The sequence below is a fragment of the Nyctereutes procyonoides genome, unplaced genomic scaffold, assembly GCF_905146905.1.
Source record: "Nyctereutes procyonoides isolate TBG_1078 unplaced genomic scaffold, NYPRO_anot_genome, whole genome shotgun sequence".
Classification (NCBI taxonomy): Eukaryota; Metazoa; Chordata; class Mammalia; order Carnivora; family Canidae; genus Nyctereutes; species Nyctereutes procyonoides.
In genome coordinates this window covers 1,148,734-1,172,827 of record NW_026575148.1, presented here as the reverse complement: position 1 = coordinate 1,172,827, position 24,094 = coordinate 1,148,734, and the positions used below count along the sequence as shown (strand labels likewise).

Genomic DNA, 24,094 nt, shown 5'->3' with positions numbered 1-24,094 from the left:
TTCTCCACTCATTGACCAGTCTCATTGAACAGTTCGATTAGGATTCAGCCAACAGTATTCTGAGTGGTGAAGACAAGTATTGGAAACCCATAGATACAATTATTGTTGCTTCCCTTAGTAATGCAATGCAAGTTCTTTAGAGTTAGGACTCGATTGTTCTCATAAATGTGAGGAGCTGCTGTTTCCAAGGGTCTTTTCTTTTGCTTATTCGGAATTCTTTCCTGTAAGGTACAAGGACTCCCACAGTTACTATGGCAGGAAAGTTCTCCTAAGGTAACTTTATGAACAGAGCTGGGATTGGGAGGGCAAACGAAGCAGGCATACATGTGGCGTGGAGACTCATTATTAAATGCCCTTTCCATTACACAGTATTTAAACTAATCTCCCAGCCCAGTAGGAAATGATACAGGACTTGTCCTCTGTTTTTAGAACTTGATATTTACATGGCCAGTGTGTAAGTCGGAGACCCACCTTTTTTATTCTGGCTGTAAACAAACCTGTATTTTTTACCAACCAAAATATTTCTCATTTTGTGAAATTTAAATAAACATCCATAAATATAGAACTAGTGTGTACCCACTAGTTGCATGCATGTGGTTCTCACTGGCTTTAGTGGGAATGGTTGGAGGACTTGAGGGCAGACTTGACTACAGTGTCCACACAAAAGGAGCTTATATTGTCAGAATGAAGAAGCCAACTTCTCAATTTTTATGTTATTAATATTTTTTTACTTTAACCTAGAAAGCTATCCTTACATTAATTTATAGGTTATGCCCTACTCTGCTCATACTCAATCAGAATTGCTGACCACTCTTAATGTACCTGTACACTGCTCAATGAACATTTGCTGGGATCCAAGCTGTGCTGAACGTCAGCCCCTGAAATACACAGTTATCTAGAAGAGGGAACACTGATTAATGGAATGAAAAATGAATTTTGTGTGAAGAGGGTTCTATTTCTGGTTCATCCAGGAACTAGTTTTGTGACCTTGAATAAGGCAATTCATGTCACAAATTTACAGTGTCATCTGGAAAATGGGAATGATGAACTGTGCCATATCCTAACTTCAAAGAAATACTGTCAAATGTAGTGAAATAACTTATTATAAGGTCTTTGAACTTCTTAGAAAAAAGACACCAAATGAAGTCAACACTTATCTAAAAACAAGTTTAAGAAATAGGATAATTTCACCAACAAACCCCCACACAAAATTTGACCCAGTCCAAGATATCTACTATTCAGTTTTACCAAATGCATGTTTTCCCTGTAAGTTAATATGACAAAAAAAGGAAAATAACTGTGAAATTTTCCTCTCTCAGGGCAAATCTCCATTAATGTAATTTGAACATGCACAGAAATTTATTTTTAACGATTCATTTTGGATTGCAAAAAAAAATATGTAATTCCTCCATCCATCTATCCATTCATTCAACAAATATTTAGCCAAGTATTGTTCTGGGACCTCAGGTTACAAGATTGGAAAAGAGATGTTCTGAGCTTTCAAGGAAAGTTCAAGGTCTAGCTGAGAGAGAAACTCTAGTCTAGACATAATAATGGTAACACAAGTTGGCAGGTTCTAGGACAGCAGTCTTTTATGATATGTAACAAGAAATGACTGAGCCTGATGCATCAAAAAAAAAAAAATACTACCTGCCTTGTATAGTGTTTCACAGTCAACAAGTCACCTCACTTTTATTAGAGCCCTAGGTTAACTCTCATGACTCTGTAAGATGCTTCCTATAGCCTTCATTTCACAGATAAGGAAACTAGAGTTCAGATAAGTTAAACAATTTACCCAAGAGTACACAGCTCATAAGTGACAGACCTCATACTTGAATTTTAATTCTCATGTTTTTGTTTCTATACCACACTGCCCTGATAATGATTCATATATACTGCTTCTTTAAAAATATTTTAATATGAATTTTCTATCTTACCAATCTGGACAATCTGTGTTTTCAGCACTGTCCATAATTTAATATGTAACTCAAATTCTTCACAGTCTTCGTATCTCATCTAGCTACAAATGTAAATGACTCTGTTTTACTTCTTGGCATACAGAAATTAGAGGTGATTATGATACTATATGAGATTGAGTAACCAAAACTTAAAGCATTCTATAGAATGAAATTGCAAAAATTAATTCTTGTTTTGAACCATATTACCATTCACTCAGCTCTTCCCCTTGACCTAAAAATCTGTGCTATACCTAGGCATAGAATCTGAACAACTAAAATATGAAATAAATATTTTAAAGGTTTCTCTGGTCCATCTTCTTGCTTAATTCAGGAATACCTCAACCTTCCTTGATAATGCAGCTCTACTTGAATATGTTCAGGCATGACCTGTTTCCTACTTTATGAGACTAGATCCCCTCTTTGACACTTTTCCTCACTAGATTTTCCCTATTTTCAGCCTCTCAAAAGATTTTCAGCAGAGGCATCTGGATGGCTCATTTGGTTGTGTCTGGCTTTTGGTTTGGGCTCATGGGTTGTGGGATCAATCCAGCCCTTGCCTGCAGGCTCTGTGCTCAGCACGGAATCTGCTCCAAAGATTCTCTGCCTCTGTCCCCCTCCCCTCCACCACCACTCCTCACTCCTGCATGCACACTCTCTTTCTCTGTGTCTCTCAAATAAATAAATAAATAAATCTTAAAAACAAAATAAAAGATTTTCAGCAGTGCTTTCTAGTTCTGATCTGTAGAATAAAACAGACTAACTCATCTGCCTCTTCACATGGCCACAAGCCTTCAGATCTTGGAAGGTATTCAGCATATCACTCTTACCTCCTCTGGATTAAACATTCCACATTCCCTCAGTGATTTCTAATGCAAAATGTTCTTAGATCCTACATCAACCTGTTTGCCATCCTATACTCTGATTTTGTTAGTGCCATCTTAAAGTGCAATCCTCAGAACTGAATATTGTCCTAAGATTAATTACTACTAACGAAAGATCATTAGAATTATTAATTCCCACTATAGAACTCAATAACTTTAGAGCTTTCCCCAAAATCAGCTCCCACGTTAATCTTCCTCCAACCTGAGCTTATAGAATTATTTCTTTAAATATGAAGACTAAAATTACCTATTTCATCATATTATTTGTGACCAGCTTTCTCGTCTGTAGAACTATAGGCAGAGACTCTACCAAATTTATGTTTGGTAGCTCTGATCTGATAAGCATCGTCATCGAAACCAATGATAAAAATGTCTGAGACAGAAAAGTTACCGAACTCTGTGGCGCTTTACTACAGACTTTGCGTTAAACGTAACATTGATCAATTTGTATTTAAATCACCTAAATTACTACTAGCCAGTCTCAATTATATAATATTGAGATGGGGACTTCACCGAATACTTTGCCAAATACATGTTCTTTGAAAATCTGAACTCATTGGAAGGTTCAATAAATTTTTGCTCAAAGAATGTAGTCATCTTGAACTTAGATCCTCCCCCTTTATCTTTGTATCTTGTGACTATAAAATTAAAATTTTATATTCACATTTTATCATCCTTCATGATGAGTCATCTAGGCAAGAAATAAAGACCACTTTTCTCTGAATTTTTTAAAATATCTTTTTTAAAAAAATAAAATAAAATAAAATAAAATATCTTTTTATTGAAGTCTAGAGCATATGTACATATGTATTTCTCTCCATTCTCTAGCTTCTCTATTACAGATTCTAAAAGGTATAATTACTTTCTCTCAAGATTCCTGTCACTAACATGTGAACTTTTTAGTAAAACAAATGCATATACCCAAAAATCTCTTATTTTTGAGAGATTAAATTATCAAAAATTCAAGTAAAAAAAGTACTTTTAGCAGAAAATTATATTGAGACGTTAAGACTATTTTTTTTCTTGTTAGCAATTTTTTATTGAAATTCTACCTAACTCAAGCTTTATAGAAAGTCAGCATAATTGAAAACTGGTTTCTCCCTCTAAAACCTTAAGTATTCAGACCTTGAAAAGACTAATTTAAAGGAAGCAAACAAAACAAAATAACAAAACTCCTGCAGCAAATCCTGCTGAAATAATTGTTAAAAAATCTAAATGAGTTTAATCTTTACAAAAGTTATTTTAGCTCAAAAGCTATAAAATCAAGGTTATCTTAATTCTACAAAAAAAGGAGAGGATCTTTGACTTCATGCCACCATTTTTTAGGACCTCATCTTTTTAATCAAATTTGGCCACAAATCAAATATTCAGACTTTAAAATAGACTATTTCCATTCCATAATCCACTGGTTCTGCAAATGTTGATTGAGTGTACACTGGTCAGTCTGTATAAAGCCACAGATGGGGTCTTTGGGGAACTCAAAAGCCAATAGGAGAGGCAGACTCATAAACAACCAACTCTATAATATTAGAGTAAGTCTCATAGTAAAGTTTATAAAAAGTTTTAGAGGACGACAATGAGGGAGGAATGAGTTTTATCTGAATTTAACAATGAAAGCTTCATAGAAGAAATTGGCATTTAAACTAATTTAAGCCTTTCAGCTTGATTGGGAGCCTGCCAGCAACCAGATGGAAAGGGGGAGGGACATAATATCACAATCAGCTTTCACTGAGTACAAGACAAGAAATAACCAATATGGTAGGTTTCATTTCATATTCATCTTGATTGGGTTAACATCTACTGTTATTTTTCTTGTTCAGTCTAGGGAAAAAGTTGGTCAGAAAACAAAAACAATTCACCTAACTAGATAAAAATACAATTTCAGATCATTGCACATAACTGAAAGTATAACACTATGCATTTTGCTTCAAATAAAGAAAATTGCTTTTAAGCTTTAATGAATTAAATGACTATTTTTTCCCCAGCCCTGAGGAAGAGGCATGAACAAGGGAGATATATGTGTAATAGAAACCCCAGCACCTAGCACAAATGTCTGAAATGGAGAATGATGAATAAATATTGCTTAGCATTTGTATAGGAAATGCTTAATAAAGGGTGCCTGGGTGGCTCAGTCAGTTAAGCAGCTGTCTTTGGCTCAGGTCATGATCCCAGGGCCCTGGGATCAAGTCCCATGTCTGGCTCCCTGCTCAGTGGGGAATCTGCTCCTCCCTCTCTCTCTGCCCCTCCCCCTGCTTTGCTCTCTCTCTCTCTCTCCCTCTCTCTCTCTTAAATAAATAGGACCTTTAAAAAAAGAAAATGCTCAATAAAAATTCCTTGAATTATTTTTGTTTCTGTAAATAGGTTTACCAGTTTTCTTTATAACTAAGTTGTATGGAGCTGTATTTAATGAATGTGTCTTTTCTCAATTTCAAACTCTAATTTCAATTCCTGATTATACCTAATATGTTCTAGAGTAATTATAAATATAGGATGTGTGATGCCTGCCCTTTATGCTAGGATTTAAAACTCAAAGTCACTATAAAACTTAATATTAAAATCTCTTACTGCAACATGGTCATTATATTTGGGACTGTTTCAAGAAGTAAAGGGAAAAAAATAAAATGGTCAGTGTTTATAGAATAGTTTTGCTTTCCATGCATATATTACATATTAAGTCTCTAACTCTGGAAATAAAATGTCGAGTTATAATGTCCACTAAACAATACTAGATTTATTCTCTTGTCAGTGCACCTTGATTGATGTAAACAGTAGAAAAGAGCATCTCCTTGCTAACTACTATAAAAACAGTTTTCTATCTCACCTAAGGTTAAAAATAAGTTATTTAAATAGAAATGGACTTGTCCCCATTACAAATTATTGTCAAGTTATGAAAAATGTAATCATTACAATACATTATTATATTTAAGTATAAAAGCTCTGAATTGCAATCTTTGTCATTGAGTGGCATATTTTAAAGAAGAGTAATATCCCAGGTCTCTTTAGAAAGCTTAATGCTTAAAAACAGTTTTATCTAACCCTGCACAATGAGAAAAAGCATTATAAAATACGTTTTGAGTATGCTGTGAAGAGTATGAACATAATACAGAATTAAATTTAGAGCAATTAAGAGTAGATTTTGAAGATATTTTCTTAAATGCTTTAATACAGTCAGCACCATTTCAGTTTGCAGTTTTAATGAAAAGAAGCTATATGCGCTGACTTTTTTGACAGGTATTATTAAATAAGTATGCATTATCCAGAAGCCTATTTGGTTACACAAAAGTTGAGGAGTACCTAAAAGTAAACACAAATAGTAGCTTTAATGATATTTCTGTGCTGAAATTTACTTTGATGGTGAGTGTTGTAACGTGCTAAATTCTGAGGTTGAGTACAACAGAAACCATACTGTATTGAGACATTCCACCTACAGTTTGTGGTTATGAAAGTCTGATTAAAAGTGGTTTTAGATATATGAAAGTATTTTGGGCCAGTGCCTTCTTATTGAACCTACTCTGTACACTGTTTCACTAAATAAAATACCAATGTGCAAGTACATCCGGGTAACTAAATTGCATATAAAATAAATATTAAATGACATTTGGTGTAAATCTATGTAATTATTATGATTCTTTATCAATTCCAGGGAGATGGCCTTTATTTAACTCATTATTAGTACCAATCATAACTCATCTGAATAAACTAGAATAAAAAAGTTTCTTAAGTAGTGTGACAATAAGATATGAAAATAAAACACTGGGCATATTTTATTAGAAACACCATAGAGAAAAAAAAAAAAGAAACACCATAGAAAGACAATCAATAAACATAAAACAAAACGTGAGACATTGGCAATTATTACAAAGAAAAATTGTCCCAAGTTGAAATGTAAAATAGCATATCTGAGTAGATCTTGATAGCTGATGTGGGCTGATAAATACCATATTTTCCAAAGAATGATCAGAGAGGATTCCATATTTCAGCTTTATCTTTGTATTAGGAATAATGAGATCCTCAAATAGCCTTAATCAGTAGCCTCTTCAAAGCCAGCAACATAAACATATTTTGTAAGTTCTTCCTTTTCCGTAAATCAATGAAGTGATGGGACTGGGTTTATTGAGCTTCAATGTTAAGCACCGTGCTTACTTAATACTGTACATTTGTTTATTTTATGCAGTCCTCACAGCAACTCTAAGAGTAGATGTTTTCTCTGTTTTACAGATGAAAAATCCAACTCAAAGAAGTTAAATGAATTTCTCATGACTAGTACATAACAGGGTTAGCATTCAAATCTGGGGTCTTCTGAATCCAAGCCCCATGTTGTTCCCTTTCTACCATGCTGCCTTTAATGCAAATGTAGTAAAACAATATAATCATTGTTAAGTATAGATTTATCTTTTTAAAATTCTACTTAGGAATTGCTAAAAAAATTTCACGTGAAAAGCTATCACATAATTTTAGGTGACATACATCAATTTGATATTTCTAAAAACTCACATAATAGTTTTCCCTATTTCATTTTTATACTGCAGATCTTTACCATGTGCCCAAACGTGTCTGCTGTTCCAAGAACTGGGCATACAAGAGCGAGCAAAATAAAAATGGCATATGGCTTTCTGAAACATGCACTGTAGATGAGACAGACATTAAACAAATGATCACACACAAAAATATACAAATTATGAAATGTGATAAGTGCTAGTCAAGAAAAATAAAGGGTGATAGGTAAAACAGTATTAACAAAGTGTGGAGGATTGAGTTGACCAGGAGGTCACATTTTTTGTCTGCTCACGCACAGCTCCTGTCAACACTTTTATTTAGGTGTGTGGGACAGGGTAAGATTCAAAGTTCACTCTGAGGTCTCTAGTTTGGGTGACTGAGTTTACTGTGAGATGGCCAAGCTAGAAGAGGGAACAGATTTGAGGATGAAGATAATGAGCTTAAGCATTGGAGGTTTAAGCAACTCCTAGGACGTTCATATAGACATAAGATTGGAAGACATCCTTTGGGTGTCTGGAGACAAAAAAAAAAAAGAGGAGTGGGAATCTAGATTTGGAAATTACACACAAATAGGTATTAGATAAAACTAGGCTGGCCTCTGCAAAATGGGTTAGTCTTGAGGGTGAGAAAAATTTTAAGTTTTCACCTAAATTAGGTTCATCAGTATTTCCCAGAGTATGTGCCTCAAAAAATCTAGCTTTGGAAAATGATAGTAGTCGGTCCTCTAAGTAAATAAGTAAGCAAGGAAACAAACATTCTATCAGCAATAGGTTTGGGTGGCAGGTTAAACAAAATTTAAAAGATTTTCCAGCCTTTAATATATCAGTGTGCCTCAGGACAAAAAGTTCAATGGCCCAATACATTTGGGACATGAGTATTTTATGGAAATGATATTCCACGGAACACCTGCTGGGAAATGCTGGACCATATACAGGCTTACAGTTAACAATGTCCACGGATTTTGGTGGGCAGACTGGAGTGTAATCAAGAGAGGAATGAAATTGGGAATAGTGAAATTTTTATTTTCATTTGGTAGCCTTGCCAGGTAGGAAGTATTCAAAGTCAGAGCTGTTGCAGACGGCTCATCAGGAGAAAGGCAGTGGGAAGAGTGAGTTTGAAGATTGGGGATGAATTGAGGAGGGAATGATTTCAGACAGGGAGATCATCTAGGACAGGAAACTGATAAGGATGGTAATGATAGAGCCGCCTGGGAAATAGACAAGAAAGTGTGAACCTGAGAAACATTTCAGGGGAAGGAATTATGGGACTTGGTAATAGATTAGATTAAAAGAAGAAAAAGGCAAAGATAACAATACAGTTTCTGGCCTGAGAGAGGAAGAAAGATACACAAAAGATTGAAAACAGAACCCTAACAGTATTATGACTAAAGTACTTCCCAACTTTCTGCTTATTTCTGGAAAACAGAATACAGCAGTGTCTGAAAGCAGTCTAATCCCTTCGAGTGTTTTCAATTAAACTAAACAATTTTTTAAAAGTTTTGAACACACAAAGAATTTCTGAACACACGTCTAAAATGCTGCGTTCATAATGTCACGTCCAGTCTTCACGTGGTCAAAAAATGAGCTCCAAACTTATAATTGGGAAAGATGTTAACCATGCTGAAATTAATTTTCTCAAATCTTAAATTGCTCCAAAAAACATGAATAGTTCTCTGGTCACCTTCATTAAAATGCCCTACATTAAATCTGGCATTTACAGTTTCACATTCAGCAACAAGCTAGAAATCACACTTTTCAAATTCTAAGCAGAAATTAGTTTTAGATTTATTTGCTTTCTTTCCAAATGTGCTAGTGCCCAAGGGCTCTGACAACGACACACTTTGTTTCACAAAGGAAAAGAAGTACTGTTGAAAAAAAAAAAAAAGCTATTTCTTTTCCTTTAAAAAAAAAAAAAAACCTGCCTGTTTTTTTTTTTTCCAGGTGACATTTACAAAGAGGAAATTTGGGTTGATGAAGAAGGCTTATGAGCTGAGCGTGCTCTGTGACTGTGAGATCGCGCTGATCATCTTCAACAGCACCAACAAGCTGTTCCAGTATGCGAGCACCGACATGGACAAGGTGCTGCTCAAGTACACGGAGTACAACGAGCCGCATGAGAGCCGGACAAACTCAGACATCGTGGAGGTGAGAGCACATGTGTGGTTGGCGCACCCTCCCCACCAGTGGCAGGGCCGCATGGTGGTTGGACGCCCCCCCTTCCACACACATGCACACACCGCTTCCTTTTCCCACGTATCCCCTCAGATGTTCCCCTGGTCATCACCCCAACAGTGCTCCACCCTTTCTATTCCTGCCAAAAGCGAGTTAGAGTGATACAGTGATAGGGACAAAGTATATCTGGGCCTTGCTAGAAATCAGGCACCAGTGTCAACATATTGCCCTCATCCACCTTGAATCTTTGTTGCCTGCGACCGTATCAGGATCCAGACTAAGGAATTGTGGCCAAGAGAGGGCTTTCAATTACTTTGGATGAGTTATTTTTAGGCATAGACTAGTGTCGCAGCATTGTCAAAGAAAAAAATATATTTAAAAATGAACTCACCCCAGCCTTCTACTTCAGTTTTTCACTTTGTCTCTTCTAATTCATTCTTCCTAATGCATTCTTACTGAAAGGGTAAAGACAATTATTCTGCTGGAAATGTTTTTTCCCCCAATTATATCATTTAGTGTAGCATTGTTAATATACATGGAATCAGAAATATGATGAGAAGGAATTTCTAAATGTTAGCTGGGTGTTTTTATCAAAGTTAGATTTGAAATGTTTTATTGTGCCAGAAATAAATAAGCGTCACATTAAAACTCAAAAATGTTTTTGATTCATTAGCGTAAGTAGCATTGCCATACAGTTAAACACTTCCTGCTCGTATCCTGTTTAAATGTTACTGCCTTTTGTACCCTTCATAAGCAGTGAATACTAAACCCAAAAAGACGTGCATTGAGGACTGTCCCCATCTGTCTGTTTCCCTCACCTGTCTGTCTCCTCAAGGTTACATAGGTTGTGATTATGATTGTTTTCCTAGAATTAAAGTAAAATTAATAAATGTTTCAGAAGTATGTATTCAGCATCAGTTTGCCAGAGTACAAGTTATTCCTGCCATTACTTTAGACTCTTCCACATTATGAAAGAATTTAGCGCTAATCATGACCAAATTAATCAGTCTCTCGCTTTTATCTTCTTTTTACCTATTATAGTTGCCTAAGACTAATTTTCATTTCTTTGCCTTTATTTGAAAGTTTTTTAAAAGTACTGAGCTGGGGTGCCTGGGTAGCTCAGTCAGTTAAGCATTCGACTCTGGATCTCAACTCAAGCTTTGATCTCAGAGTTGTTGAGCCCAAGCCCCACTTTGCACTCCCCACTGAGTGTGGAGCCTACTTAAAAAATAAATAAACAAAAAATAAATAAATTGAGCTAATCACCTTTTTTGGCCTAATAAGGCCACGCAAATAATTTCAGAGAAATAAAAGTGAATAAGTAGACAATGTGGTATATGTTTAGAACACTTGAAGATTTGCATTTACTGAACATCACTTTAGTTTTTCATTAACATAACTTTAATTGTGTGCCTTGATTTTGAAATTTAAGGTCATTTATAATACTTACCTTCTATGTATTTCATGTACACATATATCTGTGAAAGTACTTAGACAAACATGAATGAACAGAATTGATTGTCAAATCTCATAGGTGTTTGTGTGTGTGTGTGTGTGAGAGAGTTTGTGTCCTTGTGCACTTACACACATTTAACATAAGTCGCAAACACAAAACAACTCTATACTCAGGACTTCATCTCATTACCAAAACCATTAGAGCAGATATTGCAGGGTTACAGAGTTGAGCTGGAATTTGTCATTACACCTAAACTGCCCAGTTCTTAACATGATGTGAAATGCAGTAGAACCGTAGTAAAGTAGGTGAAAAATATGTTGATTTTTCAAATTCACTTTCTTAAAGGAGCTTAAGAATCTAGAAAACTCATTTTCTGAGAGCTTTAGTCAGGAATATAATGTGTGATTTAAAGATGACAGAGAGGGACACCTGGGTGACTCAGCAGTTGAACATCTGCCTGCGGCCCAGGGCGTGATCCCGTAGTCTGAGATCAAGTCCCGCGTTGGGCTCCTTGTGGGGAGCCTGCTTCTCCCTCTGCCTATGTCTCTGCCTCTCTCTCTGTCTCTCGTGAATGAATAAATTTTTAAAAATCTTTAAAAAAAATAAAGATGACAGAGAACTTCACAATCTCAAGACTTTCATTTTTTTTTAAGATTTTATTTATCTATTCATGAGAGACACAGAAAGAAATAGGCAGAGGGAGAAGCAGGCTCCCCACAAGAAGCCCAACGCGGGACTCGATCCCAGGTCTCCAGGGTCACACCTTGGGCTGAAGGCAGGCGCTAAACCGCTGAGCCACCCAGGCGCCCAAAGATTTTCATATTCTTGGACAGATGGGTATCTGAGCCATGAGAACACTGGGTTGCAGGTCGGAGGACTTGTATTTGAGACCTTGTCTTGGACATTCTTACTGTGTGTGACAAGTTAGCTACTTCTCTGGGCTGAAGCGTTCCCATCTTAGAAATGAAGGCACTGAATTTGAAAGTCCTTTGGAACACAATTATTTAAAAATCAGTAGTTTTAAAAGAGAGTAAAATAGTAGGTCCATTATCTTGTATTTTATATCAATGAATTAAAGCTCTGAACCTCTCAAAAAAAGACAGTCTGGGGCTTCTAGACCAAACCTAGGGATGGCTTGATTCTTTGGATAAACAGAATATGTTATAAATTGCTCCTACTCAACTACCTGAATCACGTTCTTCACCTATTTCGCTTTTCCACTTTAGCACTAACATAAATGAGGAAGAAGTAAAGCGGGATCCATAAGCTTGATAAAATTTACATCACCCCCACATAGAGTATTTTTCAAAGTGCAGCTCACTAAAATCACTATGCTTGAAATACTTGGTGGAAAAGAGGGAATCTGGTTGGAAAGCTGCATTTATAACAAATTCCCCCAAGTAATTCTTACATACACTAAGTTTGAAAACCTCTGCAGCACTGAGACCTAAATTGTGTTGGGGGCACCTGGGTGGCTCAGCTGTTCTGACTCTTGATCCCGGCTCAGGGCGTAATTTCAGGGTTGTAAGATTGAGGCCCACATCAGGCCCTGTGCTGGGTTTGTAGCCAGCTTAAGATTCTCTCTCTCCCTCTCCCTCTGCCCCTTGCCCCCTCTAAAAAGAAAGACATAAATTGTGTTGGAGGCTGAGAACCTCGGATACATCAGGGATTTGAGGAATCCATCCTTAGAATGAATCTAACACAAAGTTGAGAGTTAAGGTAGTTTACTACTCCTGGGTAAAATTTTAAATCCTATTTATTTTAATTTAATGGAATACGTTTAACTGAGTAGGTTTAATGAGGAGCATAATATGTTTCATGAAGGGTCATTAGTTTTATATTTCCCGTTTGGACCATTACCCCTCTCCCTTAACCCTCCAAAAACAGTTTACTGACAAGAAAAAAAGATTGGCAAAGAAAGAGAAATAATATGATTCCTAGCATTCAGACCAAAATACAAATTTCTGGGCCATACCAGAGTAGTGTTACAGGGTCATAGGAAATTGTGCAGCTCGTGGGTGTTGAAAAAGATTCCTTCTTTTAGCAAAAAAGCTCTGCGTAATTATCATGTCTTTGCTTGATAATTAGCACTACTGTTACAATGGCACAAAGACAAAGACTTAATAGACAGACTGAGATAGGTTTTTTTATTATTATATTATAATGCAGCTTGAATATCTGTTTAGATACAATATATAAATATGCCAGATTTGGTAAATGTGTTAAGTTTTTAATCCATTGGTTTAAAAAAACAAAAACAGTTACTGTATTAAAAGCGCTTCCTTTAAAAAAGTCTGTTTTATATAACTGTGTGACAAGTATATTGGATATTTACCCAAAATGCTGGCTTACAAGGCTTTGAAAATTCAGTAGGGATTCTGATGCTATTAAGGGAACTGCCCCCTTTATCTCCTCCAACTGTCTGAGCTCCACGACAGCTCCACTCCACTCCTGGTTCCCTTACCTGCCTTCCTATCCTCACAGTTCATGTCGGGCTCTATTTGTAGAGGAACATGTGGTGTTGAGCACTTAAGGATGACCTGAAGAGTGCAAGGCCCACAGTGCATGCTTGCGGGCCATCCTTCTCTTAACAATGATTTAGCAAGTGTCAGCTTACAGTCAGCGCTGTACAACGTGCTGATTCTGAAACAGCAGAAAACAGGCATTCTTATTAAGGATGTAGAACATACATGAAAATCAGCTTGGGAACAATTGGAGGGCAAAGGAGCAATAACCTCATGAATGTAATAGAAGCTACTGAAAGGAAGACATATGCTAAACAATTTAACAAACGTTATTCAAACAAGTCATTGATCACCAGATCCCTGTAGGTGGTCCTTGGAGTGACAGAAGTCCCAGACAGGTTACCTCTCTATCCAGCACATGTTTTCTAACCACAAAACCTATATGAGAGCGTCACTTAGCACCTGGCCAGGAGGGAAGCTGTCACCCCTCAGTGATTCAGGGATTCTGCTGAGCTGCTCATCCCGTCTGGGCCAAGAGTCAAGTGACTTTAGTGTGGAAGAGAAATGGAACATGGGGCCCTCTGCTGCTCCCTAGGAAATCAAAAAGATGGACATAACTTCTTCTGTCCAGAAGAAATCTTTGATTTACAACTACCCCAGTGAAGGATTACTTTTTTTTAGATGCACAAATGGGCAAGAAGATTCATGAGAGAGAGAGAGAGATAAAGGGAGAAAAGGAGAGAGGAGAATAAGATAATATTTACATGAAATTTTATTTTCTTTCGTCTGAATCTTGCTTCTCCCTCTGCTCTGTCTCTACCTCTCTGTGTCTCTCTTGAATAAATAAATAAAATCTTAAAAAAAAAAAGAAAGAAAACTAAATGCAGCAAATAGTGGAAATGAACTTTGTTACAAATTCTGTATTATCAAATGTGGGAATAGTTGTAAAATATGAAAATATGTTTATTTTACTTGAGCTTTCATTATATCTGAACTAATTAAATAGGTACCAATTTTATACTTATAAAATATTAGATATATAAGGGGCACCTGAGTGTTTCAGTCAGTTGAGATCTGACTCTTGATCAGTTCCAGGCTTGATCTCAGAGTTGTGAGTTGGGGCCTCACCTTGGGCTCTGTGCTGAGCATGGAGCCTCCTTAAAAATATATATCTATAGTATATCTATACTTACAGAATACTGTAGATATATAGATTTATATTACATGTGGGTACTTTGTGTGTGTGTGTGTGCAATGAAGTAGCATGTGGCTCTTTCCATAGGCTTCTTTTTTTTTTCCATTTCAGGTTTTTATTTAAATTTCAGTTTGTTAACATATAGTGTAATATTAGTTTCAGGAGTAGAATTTAATGACTCTTCACTTATATACAGCATCTGGTATTCACCATAACAGTGCCCCCCCTTAATATCCATCATGCACATTCACTCATTTGTTTGGTTACTTGTTGTATTTTTATTTCTTCATGCATTCACTGAACAAAGATTGGTTGAATTCCTACCTTGTGATATGTGCCTTGGAATTCCTAGAGATATAAACATAAACAAGGCCCCCGCAAGGACTCTTGGTCCTTAAGATTGCTCTCAAGGCCATGCATGATCTGGCCTGTTTTTATCTTCCTCTACAGCCTCCCCCTTTGCTATTTCCCTCCCCCACCACTGCCATCCTATATTTGAGCCACCAAAACATGTTTATATTCTTCAGCTTCTCCAAACTTGTTTTGTCTTTAACTCTCCTTACCAGGCCTTTGCTTAGCTTTCATTTATCCTTCATTCAAGGCAGGTTCCAATTTATACTTCTGGAAATCCATCCTTGAACTGTCCTGTTTACCTCGTAGTAGTGTTTTTTTCTGTATTAGAGTTAGAATTGTATTTTATCCATGAAAGCACCATGTTATCCAGTTGCCTGTTCCACAGTAGATTTTAAACTCTTGGAAGGAAAGGACTGTGCACATATTGTTTACCATCATATCTCCAGAACTTCATGTGAGGCCTAGAGAATACTAGACCCTCAGAATATATTTGTAGAATAAATAGGAGACAATCATAACAGGATATGTCCAAGTAATTATCATACAGCATAATGTTACTCACTTCAAGTATGAAAAATACTTTTCTAGCTCCAACGAAACTTGATTAAAATTTGGCAACTTTTATCAAAACAAAATCAAGAAACTATAAATCTAGATCTTGCTAACACAGTAACCACTAGCCATATATGACTACTCACATTTATGAATTAAAATTAAAATTAAAACTGGGCAATAAGATATCCAGTTTAGTTCCCCACTTGCAAAAGCCACATTTCAAGGGCTCAGTAGCCACACGAGCTAATGACTGCCAAGTGGGACAGGATACAAAATGTGTTGATCATCATAGAAAGTTCCATGCAACAGCACTGGTCTAGATTGAAATGTGAAAAGAGAGGCATTTAAACTAATTGTTTTCCCGGATTAACACCAAGATTAGTTCTCTTCAATATAGAATTTGAGGAGTGCATTTCAGAAGTAAAGAACCACGTAACCGTGAGATTTTAGAATCCAGAACATAAATGTTTGCTATGAGAGACACCAATTTGGAACCAAACACTCAGTGTCAAACTAAAAACATATTTTACCCCTAAACCAATAACCACAGAGTCAATCGGTAAACTTACTACCTGGTGAGAAAGCACTTGCAAGTTGTCCAGACTGACAAGGAGCTAAGCAGTGTGTGCTGTTTTTTAGATGTGAAGCTTGTGAACGGAAAAGGGGTAGACCTTTCTTGTTACTATTTTAAATTTACTTGAAGCGACATGAACCAGTATTTAACTTTATTGTTAGTAATTTCATTTCTTCAGAAAAGCAGGTTTTTTTCTTTCTGAAGGAACTTAGAGAAATAATATTCTTGAAGTACATTAAAAATTCTTAGGTGACTATAAAATATAATTAAAATAGTTCTTATTGCGAGTAGCTCAGTAGCTCTCCTGTCCTCTGTTAAACCAAGTATATAATTGCTTTTCAGTAGATAGTAGTGAAAAATGAAGAAAGGATTAGTATATTCCATAAAGATTTAAACCTTCAGTGTCAAGGCTTCCAAGGAAAAGGGAAAAACATGATTTTGTAAAAAAAAAAAAAAAAAAAAAAAAGATTTTGCAAATTTCTACTGAATCGTAATGTTCATTTTTGCTTATATGTCTTTAAAAGACTTTTACTAGTCCCTATGAATCACATTTATATTTATTCCTCAAAGTCTAAAAAGAAGACATGGGCCTAAGAATGTATTCATATTTGTCATAACTACCAAGTAGATTTTTATATATCAAACTTGAAGATTCATTTCTTTTTAAAAGTAAGGTTTTTGCTTAATATACATGCATTTTATAAACATGAAAAACTGCTTCACATCTTATTTATTAAGAAAATCATAAAGTGCACGTTAGATTACTTAAGTTATATGCACGAGGCACTAAAACTGAGTTTTCTCAAGTCTGTTACTACACAATTATAATGGCTTCGAGGCATTAGTACTGGCACAGAGTTGGCAGAAAATTATTTAATAGTAGAAAAGACAATAGGTTTCAAAATACAGCATTTTCCTCACTAATGTAACCTCGTTGTCATTACTAATCACCACCTCTTTATCATCATCATTATTTTATATGATAATTCTTGAACAAACCAAAGTCCTCATGTTTTGGGTTGTGTTTTGTTTGTTTGTTTGTTTGTTTGTTTTTTCCAGTATCTGAAAGTGAAAAGAGAAAAATATTTAGCCTGGATCATAATTGTCACTTTTAATGATATTTACAGATTTCATGGTATATGGAATTCGGTGTTGGACAACATATTTGAACCATTCTAGGGATTGATAGCACCTCAGTAAATGTAGCATTGTTTGGCTTTAAAAGTATCAATGAAATATCAAAGAGTTAGAATATCCTTATTTCCTCAGGAATGGTTACTGAATCTATCACTGTGAAATATTCAAAAGTGATGTTTTAGGAACAATTCCAAAGTCTTGCTTAGAGTTGGAATAAAAGATGATAAGTCTTTTAATCGAATCATATTTATTATTTCAATTACCTCACTGAATTTTTTAAAAGTTATTATTGTAAGTCTGTTTCCCCTCCCTGAAAGACATAATGATGTTTTATTTATCGCTATAACTCCAACAGCCATCTCAATGAATGGAACATTGTAGACATTCAGTAAATATTTTTTATATATACACACACATGCACACACATATATATTTGTATATATATATACACATATGTGTACATACATACATATATATAAAAGAACTTACTGATGATCATTAGGGTGTAAATAAAATTAAACTTTACCAAGTTTTCTTTACTGAAGTCAGATATGTTCTAATAATAGTAAAGGTAAGAACCTCTCAAGTGAACCTGAGATGAATAAAGTTGTTGCTGTGTAAAAAAATAGGCACAACAGACCACGTAGAAATACTACCTATAGTAATGGTGGAAACTAAAAGACCAACATATGTTGATTCCTGGAGAAGGGGGAAGTGCCCTGTTGGTACTTTGGCCAGGATCTGACAAGAGGAGTCAATGGGTCTCAAATGAAATGACTCTAATCCAGTCTGAGTCACTGGGGCTCTTCTAAAAGGCTGATTTGGACTCCCTGGTATGGAGCAGGGCCACAGGTCTGTGTTTCTGATGCTGATGCTACTACACAGTGGACTAAACTTTGAGCAGCAAAGATGTAGACTTCCTTTCCAAACATGTTTTGAGAGTGCATTTTTAAACAGTTCTTTGCAGCCTTACTGTGGTCTAGAATCATACCATAAAATGAATTTTTTAAAGTGATACTTGGTGAAACTAATTTTTAAAAGCAAATGTATTAGGTGTTCAGAAATATGATAAAGGCCTGTCATGACTCAGGTGAGTCACTCTGTGTGTCATGAGCATTGCATTCCTGGCCTGGTCCCTGTCCTTGAGAGTGCCTGTCAGTTGGTAGTGGCTGCCTGGATCACATGTTGAGGAAGATTCTGAGTCTGAAAGCAGACGGCATGCACATGTGATGTGATTGGTTTACGTGTGTGCTATGGGTGCAGAGAATAGTGGCCGTGCTTTCCTCCTTATCCTCACAGTCAAGTAATTCATAGGACATTCTGGGAAAGACTTCAGACTTGATCACTAAAAGGACTGTAATTAGGGAAGTGCTGCAAGTGTGTCCAACAGATTGGATGGATAGATTATATTATTGGAAATATATCTCATTTTACTAATAGCTGTTTTGCATTTTATCCAGTCGCGTCTCAATGGCATTTAGTCTCTATTACCCTGAAATTTAGCCACCCAATGGAAGTTTCTGAATAAGGAAAAAAAATTTCCTGTCAATTATTTCTAAAGGTCATAGAGTTAATGACTAGCTGGGAGGTTAATTAGATTCTGAAAGCCTCTTCATATCAATTAAATCTCTTATCTTTATGTTTTAGTAAATAAACTCAGTAACTATTTAGAGCTACTGTTTTAGGATAAGAAACACTGTAAACAGTAAACTGTACAATGGGTATTTGGGTTTTTTTTCTCACATCTGAGAAAGCATGATTACAAAATAAACTGATACATGAATTAATGATAGTATCTTTTATTCTAGAATTTCTGAATTAGATAATTTATTTTTCAAAATTGCATGCAAATGACTCCTTAGTCATAAACAAGTGCCATCAAGTGTGACCTCAAGAAAACCATTTTAGAGAGGAAAAAGTAAGGTCAAAGTTACCCTGAGAATGAGCTACTAGTAAAAAAACAACTCTATCTCTGTGGTTCTAGAAACCAAACTCCTTTCAGAGTTACTATACACATTTGTAAATAAGTGATATATTTAGTGCTGATGGTCTGACAATTATAAACCAAATCATTTCTATCATGTGAATTCTCTTTGGGTAGTATAACCAGATTTCAGAATGAAATGGTATAGATCTACATTAATCAATAAGGTAGTTATTAGCTACATGTGGCTATTGAAATTTAAGTCAATTGAAATAAAGTAAAATTTTAAAAGTTCAGCTCCTAGATTCCTCTGGGTAGCCCAGTCGGTTAAGTGTCTTGTCTGACTCTTGGTTTCTGCTCAGGTCATGATCTCAGGGTGGTGAGACTGAGCCCCACGTTGTGCTCTAAGCTCGGCACAGTGTCTGCTTGTGATTCTTTCCCTCTCCCTCCCCCTCAGCTTCTTCCGCTGACTAGTATGATATGAGCTCTCTCTCTTTCACTCTCTAAAATAAATAAATTAAATCTTTAAAAAATAAACAAAAGTTCAGCTCCTAGTCTCACTAGCCACATTTCAAGTACTTGCCTGCAACATATGATTGGTGGAGCCCATATTGGTCAGGACAGCTACAGAAATATTCATTACCCTAGAAACTTTCTGTTGGGCAGCATTGGTGAAAGGTGTGAAACTGGTGAATCCAGTGCTTTTGTTCATGATGTAATTGCATGATGTTGATGGATATACCTAATAAAGGGCCCGTCAACTGGAGAGGATGTGTTGCAGCCATTTCATCTTTTGTTCCTAAGCAGATGCTTTACTCTATGCCTATTGTGTGTCAGGGTCTGGGTCAGGACCTAGAAACCCAATCAGGAAAGCTAAATCACCCAGTCAGTGTTTATTCCCGGGAGTAGAACATTTGTTAAAATAAATATGATTTTGTGAAGTGAGGTGAGAGGGAACACTAAGACTAGAATTGCCCTGAGGAATAAGAGAAAATGGAGGAAGGGATAGGAGAGAAGAGTCGTAGGGAAAGAAAAACAAGTTAGGTCAATTCTGGATTTTCCCACAAAGAAGGAAAGGGCCATGCATGCACACAGTTTCTTCTAATTTTTCTTCATTGGAAATGTAAGAATTTTATCTTCATCCAGGCTTCATGACTGGGGTCTCCTTAAAATGTGGTGGTTCTGAATGAATACCATGGGAGGAAAAAGAATGCAGCAGAGTGATTTTCCTAAAGAATATTGTTGAAGCATTACCATGAAAGTTCATCTTTTAAATTTTACATTTAGGAAATAGAACTTCAAAAACCCCACAGATTTGGAAAGAAATTAAGTTCTAGTTATAGCAACATCACATACTAATTCTCTAACCTGGGGCAAGTTATTTAACCATCTTGACTTCAGATTCCTGAGGTCAGTACTGAATCAGTATTGTCAACCCCGACCCAGACTTCCTCATAGGCTGTTGTGATGATTACAGGCTATAAAAGATGTCACAGTCCATTGTAAACTGTCGAGTTATATAAAGTGTTTTTATTTTCAACATCAAGGGGAAAGTTTAGGTAATAAAAGTTGTCTAACTAAAGGAGAGAGAAGAAGCAAGTTCTTAATTTTGGAATAAATCTATAACATTTTATATTAATAAGTCTATATGTATACCATTCTTATATAAATAGTGGTAGTATTATATAAATATATATATCAAATATTTTATGTAAGTATATAACAAAGGCCAATGAATTTTCTTTTCCTCACGCATTTGTGAAATATTCTTTATGTGTGCAGGGTGAGTAGGAAATACGACAATGATGATGTATGTGTCCACCACCCTCCAGGGCCAATAGTACTAGTGAGGACAAAACATACACAGGAACTGTTCTTTCATTCAGCAGATATTGATGAACATGAAAGCCATGTCAGCCAAATGCTGTGCAAGTTATTAGTGATGCATCTATGACAATCCTACCCAACGATCTGAACCAAAAGACATAGAATGTGGTGTGATGTCTGAGGCAAAAGAAAGTAATTGCAACTGGGAGCACCTGAAAACATCTCATAGTGGTTATAGATGAAACTCTGACTTTGAATGATATGTAGATAAGTTGATAGACTAACCAATCTGCAAGTCATTTATTCCCAATTAAAATAAAAGCAAGAAAAATAAAATAAAAGCAAGACTAACAAAGGTAATAGTGTGTAGACATAAAAATGCATGTATATAATACACACACATAAATATATACACACACACACACACAATTATGTGTTTAGCAGCCTTTATTTTGGTTTCTGGTTGGCATTGGATTTTTTAATATATGGTTTCTCTGTAAACATGTGGTTATAATTTTTAGAGAAAATCTATAGAATACAAATGTTAGAAAAATGCAATGAATATAATTGCCTTTAAGTTTGATAAAAGGTTCTCTGGTGCTAAGAATGGAAACCTTAAGATTACATCCCACATCCTTGGTTTAACTTTACAGATGAGGTTTTCCCCCCTCTCTGTGAATTCTAAAACATGATACATCTGGCTGAGAGGCTGGAAAATTGTTATATGCCTGTGTAACATTCTTATAACATAATCGTTCTACAACTTTTCTCGCAATTTAATCATTGGAGAATGTTCTTTGTTTTTGTAGTCACTGTTTCACATAGTAACAGCTTGTTGTATTTTGGTCTGTTTGCCAGAGGGTAGGTTTATTTTTAAAACCCTGAACTCTGAATTTTTCTTTATTTTTCCAAGATTGAAAGCAGCTGAAATGCCTGGAGTTACAGGTTGAAGGCTGCTTTACAATATGTGAAGGGAAGCTTCTTTCCCTCCTCCCTTTGTGTGTGTGTGTGTGTGTGTGTGTGTGTGTTTTTAAATTTTTTCCTAACAAATGTCTTCTAACTGGTAGTTGTCTAAAAATAGAAAACTGCCTAACTAAAAATAGCCTGGCTCTCAGTCGTGCCAAGGAAAATGGAGAGGAATAGGCGTGGAATAGAAGGCTGAGTAATCCAGTTCTATTCATTCAGAGAAACCTTTGAGAATGCGGGCGATGATAAAGTGCCCTCAAAAAACCACAGGCCTGACTCTCTCTTCAGACTTCTAGGTGCCAATAAACATTTTAGCCCCAGGATACATTTTTTTTTCTCATAGGTTGTAAACATTTTCTGAAAGACAAGGCTTTGTTTCACAGAACCTGACCAACTGCCATAACTAACTTTCCTAAGGTCTTAAAAATTCATAATTGTAAGATATATTTTAAAAGAGCATCTTAAATGAAAGTATTGTAAAATAATGTACATCATGTAATAATTAGGAGAAAACTGTTAACAATAAAAACTGCTTACTGCTTGCAATTAAACTCAAAACTTTAAAGTTTCACAGAAAGTTATTCCTGTGACTCATGTAGCTAGAAAACAGCTGACTTGGTTTAACTCCCTTAGGTAGAAAAAGTCTCTTAAGTGTATATCCTCTTGATATACCAATATTTAGTCCCTTTTCTTACAATTAACAATTTTCACCCAGGCAGATTTTCTTTTGATTTTTTTAATTGAAGTAGAAGTACCTTGAAAAATAACATTTCAAGAGTAGGATGTTGGAGTTTAGAGAAATGGGATTTTGAGTAAGTAAGAAAAATACACAGGCCAGTTTTGCAATGGTAACCTTTTTTTTTTTTCCATTTTGTTTTGCTTAAGTAATCTGAATAATCAGGTCAAACATAGCAACAGGGTGTGGAAATGTCAGCACAGTTCATGGGGTTATATGGGTCTGACCATTGTTATGTTCAGTTCCTGTAATGATGCTAGTGATAAGACTCTTGAGACAAAGGACGATAATTGATGGAAAGAGCCTTAAATCACTGCTAGAAGAATCAAGGTCCTTGTATCTGTGTACATCGACTCTTCTGGTCTCCTTCCGTCTTGTAAAGCATTTTGTCATCTTGCATGGTGGCCCCCTACTGCTCTTTGTAATAGATGCAGACCACAAGTGATTCCTTCATGCAGCATACAGGGTGTAATTGTGTCTGTGTGGTGTATTAGTAATTACCAAGCTGAATTCCCATATTGTATCTTTACTGCAGGCATGGAAAAATAGGACATACAACCCTGCATAGACATTTTCAACCTAGATAGTGAACCACTTAGAGCTACATTCCAGGGACAAAGCCTTTTATTTGCACACTTTTTAAACAAAATTTTCATTGTTGAGTCATTTGTGCTATGCAGGATAAATTCAGTTTGGGAAATAGTTTCCTCTGATGCATTCATTTCTAATATTTCAGCAAAACCTTTGTAATCCGGAAAATATTTGCTATTTTTAATTGCTAAAAAATCATTTTAATATTGCTAGATATAAGGCAGTATGAGCTGTAACAATTATGCTAGACTCATGTAGAGAGAATAGTGCATAGGTCAGTACATATAATAGATTATATAGCATTCATAAACATTAAATAATATGATTGTTTTGGCAGCATTTTAATGTTAAATGGTGATATTTTCATATATAATTTATTGATTTTGGCTCAAGCATTGTTAAACTTCAGAAAAAGCTGACAATGAATTTTTGTTACAGTAAACAGATATAAATTAATAATTAATTTCTTTGCTATAAAATTTGCATCCATCCTTTATGTATTATGTAGCCATTATTGATTTGACTACCTCCTAGTCATTGGAGATTTGAAATGTTTACAGTATTATTTATCTATAGTAGAAGCCAAAATGTAAGCAGATTGGTTTAAACAAGAGAAGTTTTGTTTATTTTATGCATCAAATGCTTATAATGATAGCTAAAAACTATTAAGTACAGTAACAAAAGAAATTAATATGGCCATTTCATTTGCAACAGCAAATGACATTAGATTTATTTTGTGGGGATCCCTGGGTGGCGCAGCGGTTTGGCGCCCGCCTTTGGCCCAGGGCGCGATCCTGGAGACCCAGG

The 24,094-nt window shown here is 35.7% G+C and overlaps 1 protein-coding gene across 13 annotated transcripts in view; it reads left to right on the top strand.

Annotated features, from left to right (window-relative positions):
* The window catches only part of MEF2C (myocyte enhancer factor 2C), a 170,522-nt gene that overhangs the window by 83,255 nt on the left and 63,173 nt on the right, over nucleotides 1–24,094 (top strand). For all 13 annotated transcript variants that reach the window (XM_055312842.1, XM_055312838.1, XM_055312839.1 and 10 more), the window contains one exon: nucleotides 9,277–9,480. In XM_055312842.1, coding sequence (XP_055168817.1) covers nucleotides 9,277–9,480 — 204 coding nt within the window. The remainder of the gene's footprint in view (nucleotides 1–9,276; nucleotides 9,481–24,094) is intronic.